Here is a 15,749-nt window from a genome sequence, read left to right as displayed (position 1 = left end):
ATGTCTCCGATCCCCCGACACTGCCAATCTGACGATGCAGAGGTTCCCAGCACTGTGGACCCAGCGGTGAATCCAGCACTGTGGCGGAAGATCAGTGAGGTGAAATAAGTGCTTTTATAATTGCTGTCCAGGGGAACTCTTTTTGATGAGCCTGGAATATCCCTTTAAGAAACTAATCTGCAGAGAATTTTGGACCTACTTAATACTCCAACCGTCCACAGGACATGCACCTTTATGAAAATAATACAAATGAAAGCATTCTGTTTTTCACAAGCCAGAAAATATTAGCTTTTTCAAACCGCTGAAAAAAACAACCCAAAAAACTGCAAAGCACCTGATAATAGAACGGAAGAATAATACAATTCCTTTGTGCTTTTGAGGATAAGTGCTGTGTACTGTATACACTGCAGCAAGTCACGGTTGGGATGAGAGATACTCGGCCAGAGGGATTATTTCTCAAATAAGATTATAAAGAAAAATGGAAATAGAATAACACTTGTGATTGCACCACGTGCTGAAACCTGCAGCACATGAGCCGGATAAGTTGGTATGTATATTAATAAGTGTATTTATATGGCGCCACTGTACATGCAGCGTCTGAAAACAACACAATAAAGGAGTGCACTGTGGGAATGACAAGTATAATGCTACTTAGGATTAGGAAATGCTGGGTGGGAGTGAAAATATATTGTGGAGGTTGGAGGGTCAGAGTCCCAATAAATCAAAGTAAAAAATTAGAAAAGTTAAATTTCAGCAAAATTTGCAAGAATTTTAAAAACGTTTGCTTATAATGCACAAAGTAAATTTCAAAGCTCCCGTCAGATGCAAACCAAAACGGCACCATGCTTCCAGCATTCAATCTTTATATATATAGCCATAACTTACACGTGCACAGAAAGCAAGAGAAAGATCAGGCGCTATACTCACCCATAGCTGAAAAATCCAAATCATAAAGAAAACACATATATAATAAAACAGACATTCAGTATTAGGATCTACTGCAGCATTATATAGGATCAATATTTTAAATTAAATGAATAACGATATTACCAAACATTAGTATAAAGCAGGGATGCTCAACCTGCTGCCTCCAGCTGTTGCAAAACTACAACTCCCAGCAAGCCCTAATAGCTGTAGGCTGTCCAGGAATACTGTGAGTTGTAGTTTTGCAACAGCTGGAGGGCCGCAGGTTGGGCATCCCTGGTATAAAGCATGGAAGAACGGTAATAGGTTCTCAGTAGGATTAAGTGAATTCGTCCCAAGTTTCCCAAAAAGTTCAGATTCTAATAAACACAAATATTTTGTGATTCATTTTAGGCCAATTTAGGAGTGAGACAGAGAGATAGCCTAGTATGCTACTCTGGGTTTCTCTGAGTTTCTGGGTGCTACTCTCTCTCATTACGGAGCGCCTAGTATATGTAGTACGTGTGCAGAGTATTGTAGGCCTGGTAATTTTCCTCTGGGTTTCTAAGAAAGATATTCAAATTAGCTTCCCTAAGCCTGATGCCAGCAGATTTAACATGTGCTAATTTTCATATATTTTCCCCAGAAACCAAGAGGAACATTGACTTGCTTAGGATACGACTCATGCATACTCGGCACCCTCCATAAGAAGAAATAGTACCCCAAGCAAGGCCTCTCAGGCAGCCAAGCAAAGTTTCTTTGCTCAGCTTTCTTAAAGGGTAGTTTATTTTGGAAAAGTGAATAGCTTGCATCTCTCTCTCTCCATAGAAAAATGTTTTGGAGGTTTTGGGATCATCTGCAATATTGACCAAAAATTACTATAAAATCCTAACCTTAAAGGGTAACTATCATTTTAACAAACCCCTGATAAGTTTGATTGGTGGTGTCCAGGAGATAGGACCCCCACTGTTGGTGCTGTATGGTGCATCACAAGCCTCTGAATTCTCTATGAGCCATGCTTTTAGGGAAGAACAACTTAAATGTAGTTTCCAGGACTTAGATATTGATGATCTATCCTCATGATAGGTCATTAGTATCAGATTGGTGGGGGTCCAACACCTGACAACCCCATGAGCAGCTGTTTCGGGCAGCCACCTGAAACGAGACAGTGGACAGAGCGGAAACAGAAGCCTCCATTAGCTGTGCAGTTTGCGACACCAGCGTACTGTAGCTTGGCTCCCATTCACTTGAATGATGTACAGAACCTTCTTCTTCCAGCTCAGTCCACTGTGTCGTTTTGGCAGCTGCCCAAAACAGCAGATCGTGGGAGTGCCATGTGTCGGACCCCCACCAATCTAATACTGATGACCTACCTTGAGGCTAGATCATCAATAGCTGAGTGATAGAAAATCCCTTTTAAGGTGTCTTTTCCCTAGAAGCATAAGTCATAGGAGAATTCAGAGATGGAGTGATTAAAATACAGGACCACAAGACTCCCTGTACAAACATGAAAAGTCTTTCTGTGGACACGAGTCATAAGGCCTGCTCTACTTGGCATATTTGACCATGTGGGCCTTGCATGAGATACAAAGTCCGTGGAAACATAAGGACACTGTCCCTTTTAGTATATGAAGAAGGTATAGTTGGATGTTACTTTATAGCATGGTACACAATTCGTCAGAAACTAAATATACCAAACAGGATATCCTAGAATCAGCTAAAGCTGAGAACCTCATCCAGGTTCTCTTGGGACTCAGGGACCAATGAAAACTATGGACACTTTAATTTTTACAAGTCTCCCTTTCATGCTTTACTTTCCTTGCACTGGAGCTAAGTGGAAAAAAAAAATCAACCACTGATCATAGGGCTCCCGGCAATGAAACCCCAACACCATCAAACCCTCAAAAACCAGACACCTACCTCAACATCCAAATAAATACATACATTTACTTAGAGAGGTCTCATAAGTATAAGAAAAGGAAAACTAAGAACTTCATCCTGAAAAGAATAGGTTTGGAGTCTTTTCTTGCGACAGACATATTTTTTGGGAATCTGAAAATACCTTATTGTGTTAATGGTCTCGTGTGGCCTTTGATATTTTCACTTCCAAAAGCAAAAATGCTATAAAAATGTATCATTGCAATTGTGAAGGGACCAGACAGATTATAATGAACCTGATAGCCAAGTTTACCCCGCTAACACATCATATACTGAGGTGCTAAACTCACACCATTTACACCTATAGGGACAAGTCTTGTAATGTACTTCCCCTTGACCTCAACTTATTATTGCAAAGGGAGTTCCTTGCATGTCAAGCGAAAAAGGGGCAAATGAAAACAGAAATATACAGAGAGGAAAAAACGGGGGAAATTAGGACGGAAAAAGAAAAGTCTTCTGCCGAGTTGGCAGTAGAATAACTGCTGTTAGCTGTAGCTGCATACCTCATGTACACGGCGAAGGTGCCTCCATATAGACTGGAATGTTATAGGACACCCGCCAAACTGACTGTTTTGAAAGTTGCAATGTGTGATTTTCCAGACATGGATTCTACATGGTCTCTGGTGGCATGTCACACCATAATACGGCAATGAATAATGTACTTCTGAGTCACTATTCTAAGATCCATATGTTATTTCTGCATGGGTTCCCATACTGCAGGTTGAACTTTACTTATTTACTTGCCTTCAAAGTGATAAAAAATAATTTCTTAGGGTACGTTCACACTTGCGTTGTTGGATTCTGGCCATCTGTCTGTAACGAATACTATTTGTAGGCGGATCTGTCACACAAATGCATTGCAATACCGGATCCGTCTCTCCGGTTGTCATCGGGAAAAACGGATCCGTTATCTTTTTCACATTTTTAAAGATCCGTGCATGCACAGACCGCAAAACCGGATCCGTTTTTCCGGAACACTTAGGGCCGGATCCGGAATGAATGCATTTCAATGGAAAATAATGTCGGCATTCCGGCAACTGGTCCGGAATTTTGGAAGGAGAAAATATTGCAGCATGCTGCGGTATTTTCTCCGTCCAAAAACCGTACAGTGACTGAACTGAAGACATCCTGATGCATACTGAACGGATTGCTCTGCATGCAGAATGCATTAGGATAAAACTGATCATTTTTTTCCGGTATTGAGCCCCTAGGACGGAACTCTATGCCGGAAAAGAATAACGCTAGTGTAAAAGTAGCCTAAGTCTGACATGGGTGTCATAGCAGCGAGGGCCATTCAACTCTTAATGTGGGGTTTCTCTAGGGCAGCTTGCAGATATAATCCGCACATTTGACTGAATCTCTAATTCACAGAGGATAATTTTATCCAAAACTGAACATCAAGGTGTATGGAGATACATATTATGTGCAAATCGGCTAGAAATGTTGTGTGTAACCTGCGTATTTTAGGTCTTTTTGCTTCCCTCTGCTACTTGTTCTACAGTGGACAGAATTTACCTGATGTTGTGATGTCTGCTCTAAGTTAGTAAGAGGTCTCCTCCTTCTTCCCCTCTCACAACATCTGTCTCAAACATAAGCTTAAAGGGGTTGTCCTCAAGACAGGCCGATCCACAGGGTCTGACACCACTCAACACAATTAATCGGCTATTCTACAGTAGCGCTAGCGCCAAAACGACAAAGCTTGTGGATGGAGAAGGTTACACCAGCATTGCTCCCTCGCCAAAGGCCTATTGAGAACATCATGCTCAACCGTGTCAATTGTAAATGTTTATTGAGGGGTCAGAAGGAATAGCTTTCAAACGAGTGTTAGTTCAAAGCATATGACCATCTCTAAGCGGAGACATGAGTTCCCCTCCACCCTCTCATAGCATGACAACATCCCCTACCCCTATTCGCTGTTTTAGATGTTATGAAGACAAATGAGTTTTCAGATCATTTGCAGATGAGGAACATGAAACTAGAGGCTGCAGAAAGGTGAGGAAGATGCTGAAATAAAAGTAGTAGAAGTAAAATATACCTTTCCAATTCAGCTATCTGCTTGTCTTTGTCATTCTTCTCGCTTTCCACCTCTTTGAGAATCTGTAAGAGCCTGTCCACCTCGGCCTGGGTTTTGCTGCACTCCTCTCTGTAGTAAGAAACTTCTTTATCCAGTTGTTTGAGTCGATCATTGAGCTCCGGGTGCATCCTGGCCTCCTCTTCAGCCTCATGAGCCTTGAAGGACCCAAAAAAGTTTTAGTTTTAGATACAGGTACAAAATAACTACATAGGGACAAATATGCAATGCCTAATACGTAGTGCCTTCAGTGGGGCGTTGTGTGATATGTGGTGTCTGCACATTGTACAGTAGTCTAATGCAGGGATAAAACAATTTCCCATAATGTACGACACATTGCTATGATAAGCTCATGGGGAGGTGTATCTGTAAACATTTTTGTGGTCAGTTTTTAATAGGTAACCAGCAGAAATCTAAATGCTTCTAAACTCTGGATGTGAATAGAAAGTCACATTCACAAAGTTACTAAACATGATATGCAGGAAACTACCGATAGGTAGTGCAGCGGGAAGGCAAGGTTCACATCTGTGGCTCTGGTTCCAGTACGAAACCTGACGATCCTCATCATAGGAGGTGTCTGTATTATGCTGGAACGGAATAACAGCATCTGAATGCCGACACGAATCTAGCCTAAGATTCACACCCAAACCTCGGCCACCGAGGAAACCGGCAAATGCCCTTCTGCCACAGACACCGTTTTTTAAAATGAACCATGGTAAGTGAAGGGCCCTACCAAAGATTTTGCAATGGGATCTAGGAGCTCTAGGTTACACCTCAGATATTGCAATTGTCGTAACCTGAACTGGATGGACATATGTATTTTTGGCCTTACAGACTATGTTACTTTTATGTGCCATCATCGTTACATGGGTCACCACTGTGCTTGCATTGTGTTGCACTGCACCCTTGCCTTGAACCAGACACTTGTCCAACATCACAATGTGACAGAGTTTTAGCAAGTTCATACATATGTGCGTTTTTGAAGCCTAGTGCTGAATTTGATGTATAATTTCCTATATTACATAGGACAGATGATCAAGTTAACATGTCAACACAGAAGTTAACCACAAAAAACACTGCACAAAGAACATGGTAGGCAAAGCATGAAAGAGACAGTTCATGCACCAGAACATACATGACTCAACGGTGATGTAAAATGAACGGCATGAAAACATTGTTTCCCCATTGTGTACTCACATAACCATAAAGAACTGATACCCCCTGCTTCTCGTTACGCCCCACAGGTGTCTTCATAAAGAGCAAGCAAAGAAGAGAGAACAAGGCAAGAGCAAGCAATGACTAATCTAAAATGGCATTAAACCGCATGCAATGCAAAATCAACTAAAGCAAATGAGCAAAAACTAATACCAAAACTGCTGTCAGAAGGTTCGAATTCTTTAAAATAAAAATAAGAAAAAGATATTTTATCAGAAGACATATCAGGGTAAATGGTTTATCAGATAATATCAGCTGATATCCTGGCCGCCAGACTAGCGCAGCACTTCCACTTGCAGACAGAGGTCTGCTTCATGCCTCTTACCGCCTGTAGGGAGCACATGTGTGCTCCCTTTGGCTCATAAAAGGCCTTCGTGTGCACCCTCTTGCTCCCCAGCCTATGCCTGCCTCCTTAGGAAAGGTGCCTGAACAATAGGTTTTAGTTCACTAGTTTCCTGCTAAGGTCTGCTGTGTGTTTGCTTGTTCTGTGCGCAGATTTCTGCCTGACTCCTGGAATTAACCCTTTACTACTCGATCTTCATATAGACCCTAAGCTGCCCAGAGTGACCTTGAACTGATAATTGGATTGCTCCTACTCTTCCTTTCCTGATCTCAGACTGTTCATGACTACAGTTTTGCCTGATCCCTTGGTGCTCTGCACCAGGGTCTACAGCAGTCACTTTAAAAGAGACTACTCCCAAGAGGTGGCAGCCTGGTGGTTCGCTTGCAGTGGAGTCTGAATATTTGTATAGGGGTAAAGGGTGAAGACCCAGGGAGCCACTTACATTATGCCCTTAGGAGTAGCCCAAGCTATATCTGTTCTAGTGGCACAGCAGATCTAAATCCACTTAGTTATATTTCACTTATGGCACGAGGAAGAGCAGGTGCAGGAAATCAGATTTTCACATGATTCCTGTTTATAAGGGTCCATTCACACGTCAGTATTTTTCTATATCCCGAATTTTGGTTCGTTTTTTGCGGATCCGTTGTTCCTGAAAATGTTTCCGTATGTCATCAGTTTTTTTCGGATCCATTGACTTTGTATTGTACCAGGAACCGATTTTTGCGGATAATAATAGGACAAGTTTTATATTTTATCGGACATGCGGAACGGAACAACGGAAACGGACAGCACACATTGTGCTGTCCCGATTTTTTTCAGGACCCATTGAAAATGAATGGGTACGCAACTGGTCCGCATCCGTTCCGCAAAAAACTGGAACGGATCCGGAAAGAAACAACGGACGTGTGAATGGACCCTAATTCAGTAAATTTAGTTCTCCAATATAAAAGCAAAAGCTACTGACAAAGTTATTTAGGTAAAATCCTCTTCATATTGCCTATTAGGGGCCCCTCTATTAATCCAAGCAGAGAGCTTGTTTGCATGACCAGATAGTTGGGACAATTATCAGGAGCGCACGTTCATGCAAACGCTAGTTCTCAGTAACTGGCCTCTATAAATGTGCAACTCAACAATCAGAAAATTTATGTGGCACAAAAAACATAGTTTGTCAGCAACACATCACCCTGCGACAAGCAAGTAAACTGTATGGGGATGAATATTTGTAGAAATGATCATCGCATACAGCAACAATGATTGCTGCATGTACAGTGCATTCAGAAAGTCTTCAGACCCTTTCACTTTTTTTTTACATAGTTATGTTGCGGCCTTCTGCTAAAATGTAAAAAAAAAAAAAAAGCACCTTTACCCCATCATTCCGCATGCACTCAATGCCCTATAATAACAAAGTGAAAATAGAATGTTGAAAATCTTTGCTACTTTATGGAAAAGGAAAAACTAAAATTTAGCACTAACGTATTTAGACCCTTTACTGTATTTAGTTGAAGCCCCTTTGGCATGAATGGGGCTGAGGTGCAAAAGGGAATACATGGCTGATGTACAGTGATGTCACTGACCTAGGAAGAGGCTGCAGCCCTCAGGGCCTCTCCTAACAGCTGATCCGCGATGGTCCCGGATGTCGCACCCTCGCATATCTGATACTGATGACCTATCCTGAGGATAAGTCATATATATATTTTCCTGGATAACCCCTTTAAAATAATCGCTTAAGGGTAGTTTCACACTAATGTTTTTAGAGGGTTCAGGGAACAGTCAGCCAAATCTCTCTGCATTCCGGCATTGTCAGAAGCTACCGCGTTGCCATCCGGCGCTATTAAAGGGGTTCTGCAGTTTATTTAAACTGATGAGCTATCCTCTGGATAGATCATCAGCTTCTGATCGGCGGGGGTTCGACACCCGGGACCCCCGCCGATCAGCTGTTTAAAAGGCAGCGGCGTTCCAGCAGTGCCGTGGCCTTCTTACGGTTCACCGCTGGCCCAGTGACATCACGACTAGTATCAAAAGGTTCACTTGAATGGAGCTTAGCCCGGCCCAGGCCATTGATACCAGTCGCAACGTCACTGGGCCAGCAGTAAACAGCGTGAAGGCCGCGGCACTACTGCCAGCGCCGCTGACTTCTCAAACAGCTGATCGGTGGGGGTCCCGGGTGTCGGACCCCGTCGATCAGATGCTGATGATCTATCCAGAGGATAGATCATCAGTTTAAACAAACTGCAGAACCCCTTTAACTCTAATGGAGACTGGCAGAGATCCAGCCACAACCTGGCAAATATGCGGTTTTAGTCTGGCTGATTCTCAGCATATTTCCCGGGTTGTGGCCTGATCTCCGCAGGTTCCTATTATAGCTAATCGGGCTGGCAGGTATCAGGTAGAGTCCGGCAGTGCTGGATCCAGACAAAGTCTACTTTTACACTTGCGTTTGGTGCAGATCCGTCATGGATCTACACAGACCGATCTATTCAGACAATACAAACGTCTGCATCCGGTCAGAATGGATCCGTTTGTATTATCTTTAACATAGTCAAGGCGGATCCGTCTTAAACACCATTAAAAGTCAATGGAGGACGGATCCGTTTTCTATTGTGCCATAGAAAACAGATCCGTCCCCATTGACTTACCTTGTGTTTCAGAACGGATCCGTTTGGCTCAGTTTCGTCAGACACCAAAACGCTGCAAGCAGCATCCGCTTTGGACCGCTTGTGAGAGCCCTGAACAGATCTCACAAACGGAAAGCCAAAATGCCAGTGTGAAAGTCGCCTAATCCGGCAGGTTGCTCCATGCCGGAACAGTCTGCCGGAGATGTCCAACATTAGTGTGAAACTAGCCTAAGAAGCTCGACTCAACTTTACCTCAACCCTGACCATTCTCCTGGTCCCAGCCACTGAAAACCATTCCCACAGTTCGATGCTGCCATTAGCATGCCTCATTGTAGGGTTTCCTCCAGACATGGTGCTTAGAATTGAAGCCAAAAAGTTCAATATTGGTTAAATCAGATCAGAGAATCTTGTTTCTCTCAGTTAGAAAGTCCTTTAAGGCTCGGCACTATCTCCAGTCTTATTCAACATCTATCTGAGACCATTGGCCGACATTATCAGGAGCCACAATCTTCAGTTTCATGTTTATGCGGATGATGCACAACTGTACTTTAGGCTTGCCAAAGGTACAGTTGATCAAGTCGATCTGGCAGCATGTCTCTTGGCGATCGATCACTGGATGAGTGCCAATCATCTAAAGCTTAATGGCACCAAAACTGAATGTATTACATTCAGTGACCAGAAAATTACACCCTCTGCACCCCAATGTCTTTTGGACCTGTCCCTGAGACAGCCATCCAGGTCAGGGACTTGGGAGTGGTCTTGGACTCCAGATTAACCCTGGCTCCTCAGATAAATCAGATGGTTAGTACCTGCCACTACCAGCTGAAACTTCTGAGGAGGATCTTAAAATACATTGAATCCCCTCTCAGGAAAGCCTTGGTCGGAGCAGCAATCAGCAGTCGGTTGGACTATTGTAATGCCTTGTACATGGGACTCCCTAAGAAGAACTTGCATAGACTTTAACTTGTGCAGAATGCCGCAGCAAGGCTACTAACGGGTGTTGCCCGCTGAGAGCATATAACTCTTACCCTGCTTTCACACCTGAGCGTTTCTCAAACGCGCGTTTTACGCGCGTTTTTTGTAATAGTAAACGCGCGTTTGACGCGCGTTTGTGTGATTGACTGCAGTGTTCTATGGCCACAAACGCGCGTCAAAACGCCCCAAAGAAGCTCAAGTAATTGATTATGCGTCGGGCGTTTTACAGCGCGATCGTACGCGCTGTAAAACGCCCAGGTGAGAACCATTCCCATAGGGAAGCATTGGTTTTCATGTGTTGAGCGTTTTACAGCGCGTTTGAACGCGCTGTAAAACGCGCTGTAAAACGCTCAGGTGTGAACTTAGGGTTAATGACTTGCACTGCCTCCCCGTCCAACAACGGGTGATGTTCAAGATTGGATGCTTCATGCAGAGGGTATTCCATGGTGTGGGGCCCTTGTACCTGCAACGTAAATTCACCAGGTACACCCCGTTGAGGACATTGAGGTCTAGTAATTCTGCGAATTTTAACATCCCACAAGTTAATAAGATCAGACGTGGAGGTAGATCCTTTTCGGCTCGAGGGGCCAGATTTTGGAACCACCTACCTCAGGCCCTGAAAAAGATTCCCAATCTTCTCTCATTCAGACGTGCACTGAAAACCCTACTTTTCAAACAGGCATTTGATCTTCCTATGTAACACTTATTTTTGGTTCATAGAATTTTGGGGGTTTTCCTAAATCTTAGTCTATAAATTCACGGTTGGTAATGTCCCTTCTATTTTTAAGATACCTTTTCCTCACGTTTATTAATTTTGTTCTCTTCACATTCTCTATATCTCGTCCGAACCCTTTGAACCTTGAGATACCCTATCCTCCCTCCCTCTTTCTTGATTCTCCATTTGATAAGTGCTAGGAAATTGGTATCTGGAATAGGTGCCTTATCCTCTAGGCCTTTGCGGCCTATGGTAAAGTGTCATGCCTTCTTCTTAGCCAGCTAAGTGCATCGAGGCCCTAAGCGTAAGACTGCATGTACACAAGACTATACATCATCATCATCATTTAGATGTTTTTTTCTGGAATTTTCTCCCATCTTCACACAGGATCTTTGCAGTTCAGCCAGCGTGATCATTGGGTTCTTGTATACCTCTCTTACCAAGGCCCTTTTTCCCCCAATTACTTGGTTTGGTAGGGTGGACAAGCTCTGGGAAGAGTCCTGGTTGTTCCAAACTACTTCCAATTAGAAATGATAGAGGCCACTGTGCTCTTGGGAACTTTCAGCACAGCAGAAAATACTTTGTACTCTTCTCCAGATCTAAGCCTTTCCATAATCCTGTCTCTGAGCTCTATGGGCAGTTCTTTCCTCCTCATGGTTTGGTTTTTGCTCTGATATGCATTGTCAGCTGTTAGACCTCATATACACTACGTGCAGAATTATTAGGCAAATGAGTATTTTGACCACATCATCCTCTTTATGCATGTTGTCTTACTCCAAGCTGTATAGGCTCGACAGCCTACTACCAATTAAGCATATTAGGTGATGTGCATCTCTGTAATGAGAAGGGGTGTGGTCTAATGACATCAACACCCTATATCAGGTGTGCATAATTATTAGGCAACTTCCTTTTCTTTGGCAAAATGGGTCAAAAGAAGGACTTGACAGGCTCAGAAAAGTCAAAAATAGTGAGATATCTTGCAGAGGGATGCAGCACTCTTAAAATTGCAAAGCTTCTGAAGCGTGATCATCGAACAATCAAGCGTTTCATTCAAAATAGTCAACAGGGTCGCAAGAAGCGTGTGGAAAAACCAAGGCGCAAAATAACTGCCCATGAACTGAGAAAAGTCAAGCGTGCAGCTGCCAAGATGCCACTTGCCACCAGTTTGGCCATATTTCAGAGCTGCAACATCACTGGAGTGCCCAAAAGCACAAGGTGTGCAATACTCAGAGACATGGCCAAGGTAAGAAAGGCTGAAAGACGACCACCACTGAACAAGACACACAAGCTGAAACGTCAAGACTGGGCCAAGAAATATCTCAAGAGTACTGGTTTGGGCTGGTATCATCAAAGATGAGCTTGTGGGGCCTTTTTGGGTTGAGGATGGAGTCAAGCTCAACTCCCAGTCCTACTGCCAGTTTCTGGAAGACACCTTCTTCAAGCAGTGGTACAGGAAGAAGTCTGCAAGGTAAGAAAAACATGATTTTCATGCAGGACAATGCTCCATCACACGTGTCCAAGTACTCCACAACGTGGCTGGCAAGAAAGGGTATAAAAGAAGAAAATCTAATGACATGGCCTCCTTGTTTACCTGATCTGAACCCCATTGAGAACCTGTGGTCCATCATCAAATGTGAGATTTACAAGGAGGGAAAACAGTACACCTCTCTGAACAGTGTCTGGGAGGCTGTGGTTGCTGCTGCACGCAATGTTGATGGTGAACAGATCAAAACACTGACAGAATCCATGGATGGCAGGCTTTTGAGTGTCCTTGCAAAGAAAGGTGGCTATATTGGTCACTGATTTGTTTTTGTTTTATTTTTGAATGTCAGAAATGTATATTTGTGAATGTTGAGATGTTATATTGGTTTCACTGGTAAAAATAAATAATTGAAATGGGTATATATTTGTTTTTTGTTAAGTTGCCTAATAATTATGTACAGTAATAGTCACCTGCACACACAGATATCCCCCTAAAATAGCTAAAACTAAAAACAAACTAAAAACTACTTCCAAAAATATTCAGCTTTGATATTAATGAGTTTTTTGGGTTCATTGAGAACATGGTTGTTGTTCAATAATAAAATTAATCCTCAAAAATACAACTTGCCTAATAATTCTGCACTCCCTGTAGACAGTGGTGTGTTTTTTCCAAAGCATGTCCAATCAACTGAATTTACCACAAGTGAACTTCAGTCAAGGTGTAGAAACATCTTAAAGATGACCATAAATGGGAGGCCCCCATAGCTAAATGTCAGGTGTCACAGCAAAGGGTCTAAATACTTCTCTCCATGCCAAGTGATAGCTTTTCCTTTTTAATAAATTTGCTAAACTTTCTAAAATTTTGTTTTCATTTTCTTATCTTATTTAGTGCAGATTAATGGGGGAAAACCTAAACTTTTTTGATTATAGCACAAAGCCACAAAGTAACAAAACATGAAAAAAAGAGAAAGGGTCTGAAGGCTTTCCAAATGCAGCTAAATGAGCAGGTAATGATCAGGAATGAACAAATTAACATTCCTTTGGATGTTTATTCCCAATCACTGCTCAGTGTATTAACCCAGGTAAATTGTATTTGCACAACTATGGTCACCTATTGACTGTATACACAGTGGGAGCAGCATCAGCTCAGTCTAGGGGTGGTCACAGCTGGCAACTTTACTGTCTTCTAGTTCCAAGCCATAAAAGCTGAATACAATTATGTTAATACACACTTTTTGGTGCAGATTTTTCCCTGTAAAGTGTACCATGCTGTTCCCTAAGCTATAGTGCACCACAGGTTTTTGATCCTGGCATTGTATCAATCAGCTAGATGAAGGTGGAGCTCCTTGCCAAATTCATGAATACCATGGACTCTTTCTACTTCTGGAACACCCAGCGGACTCCTAAATGCAAATTTATGTACAGTATGTGAAAAATTTGATAACAACTACATATGCCAGGCATGTCCAAACTGCGGCCCTCCAGCTGTTGCAAAACTACAACTCCCAGCATGCCTGGATAGATTACAGCTATTAGGGCATGCTGGGAGTTGTAGTTTTGCAACAGCTGGAGGGCCGCAGTTTGGACATGCCTGACATATGCAATACTGATAAGGGGGGACAATGATCTTTCCTCTACAACACGGCTCCATTTGGTTGCTAAAGTTGTTGGAACAAGTTCCTTTTAAATACTGGTGATTATATATTTTGTATTTTAGTTGTAACCTCAACAAATACTTTCTGCTCTATGAAGTTTCTTAAGGACAAACTTTTTTTTTTGTTAGGTTCACTGTTTGTAACAAGTAAAAAGAGAACAGTCATTTGTCCTTTTTTAATATACTTTGCAATTTCTCCAGATTTACCTACTGTAGCTAAAATAAAATATTACAAATCTTCAAGCACCAACATTTTATAATTACTCTGGCAACCTAAATCCTTAAAGGAAATAAGTTGTTCATGGTCCTTACGTTTGGGAAACAGGAGAGATACAACAGGCAGATGTTTGATCTGGATGTTAATTTTACAGGATACTAAACTTCCTGCGCTAAATAAATAAAAACAAGAGATTTCAACAGTTTGAGACCACAAACAAATCCAGAGAGCTCTCATCCATAGGGAGAGCCTTAGGTTTAGACCGGAGGCTCCATGGGGCAACAGCTGAAAAGTTATAACAAGCTGACATTAACATTTATGTCTAAAACACTAAGGGAAAGCGGAAGCTGGAGCCTCGCGCAGTTAGCAATTAGCTAAAGGAAATCTGGGTAGTGGGGACATACATAACTAGAAAAATCTGAGATGATTTTTATTAGAATTGGAGCATGGGATAAAACTGTACAGAAATCTAAAGTTACGTGTGTTGTCAGTTTACATTTGGTTTGAAATCATACAAGCTCGTATTAAACAGGTGCAAATTTATATGCAATTCATCGATATGATGTTGCTGCATTGCTTCTGCTACAAGCTGGAGATCTGCAGGTGGGAGACCAATTTCCATACGTTTCTTCACTCCATAGACAAACTATAGACTGTTCCTCCAGGGGTCTACATGAACTTATCAACATGACCCGAGACCCCTAGCATTTCCCTTTAAAGGGGTTCTCTAGATGTAAAAATTGCTGGCCTATCTACCATAGGTCCTGTTGATCTGGACAAGGAGAGTATCCCCAAAAACATGGCTTTTACCCCTTCCTGACACAGCAAATTTATATTTTTTTCATTTTTCACTCCCTGTCTTTCAGGAGCAATAACTTTTTTTTTTTTTTTCGTTCACATAGCCATATGAGTCATATGAGGGCTTGTTTTTTGCAGGACGAGTTGCCCTTTGTAATGGCATCATTTAATATTACAAATATGATGTAGTGGGAAGCTGGAAAAAAAAATTCTAAATGAAATGCAACTGGGAAAAAATGTAATTCCTCTAAAGTTTTAGGGGTTTCATTTTTATGGTGTTTACTATACAGTAAAAAGGACATAATTCTGTGAGACGGTATGATTACAGAAATACCCTTTTTTATTTGTATTCCCCATAACGTTTTTATTTATTTATTTATTTTTATCTACAAAACCGTGAGTGCTCAATTTTATCATGGTGATCTGTATTTTTCATTTTGGGGTGTGTATGACTTTTAGAACACTTTTTATTCATTTTTGGTAGCAAAGGTGAAGCTATTAGAAAAAATGGAAAATCAGCAATTGGTGCAAATATTTGTATATTTTAATAGTACAGGCATTTTGGGATGTTGTGGTGCTAATGATCTTTATATTGTATTATTTATTTTTCCTTTAACTGACCACTTAGATGCTATTGCAACAACTGACCATGGCTGACGAGGGGCTAAAAGTCCATGATTGGCGTTATTGCTGATTATGGACTCTGCCACTAAGTGTTTGCTGTGTAAAACAGCAGACCCTTAGTAGCTATGATGCCTACTCAGCTCCTGAGCAGGCACCATCCTTAAGACCCGAAATCCACCATACATGTAAGGTGAATGTT

At 42.0% G+C, this 15,749-nt stretch overlaps 1 protein-coding gene across 4 annotated transcripts in view; it reads right to left on the bottom strand.

The window, feature by feature from the left end:
• ERC2 (ELKS/RAB6-interacting/CAST family member 2) overlaps positions 1-15,749 on the bottom strand; it is an 881,888-nt gene that overhangs the window by 561,561 nt on the left and 304,578 nt on the right. For 2 of the 4 annotated variants that reach the window (XR_006390837.1, XM_044300746.1), the window contains 3 exons: positions 6,281-6,307; positions 4,877-5,070; positions 928-933 (listed from right to left, as the gene is read on the bottom strand). Coding sequence is in view for 1 of the 4 variants with exons in the window: in XM_044300746.1 (XP_044156681.1) it covers positions 928-933; positions 4,877-5,070; positions 6,281-6,307 (227 nt within the window). In the remaining 3 variants the exon portion in view is untranslated. The remainder of the gene's footprint in view (positions 1-927; positions 934-4,876; positions 5,071-6,280; positions 6,308-15,749) is intronic. The other 2 variants (XR_006390839.1, XR_006390838.1) reach the window with 2 other exon arrangements.

Source organism: Bufo gargarizans, chromosome 7 (genome assembly GCF_014858855.1).
Source record: "Bufo gargarizans isolate SCDJY-AF-19 chromosome 7, ASM1485885v1, whole genome shotgun sequence".
Classification (NCBI taxonomy): domain Eukaryota; kingdom Metazoa; phylum Chordata; class Amphibia; order Anura; family Bufonidae; genus Bufo; species Bufo gargarizans.
This window is presented reverse-complemented; position numbering and strand designations above follow the sequence as displayed.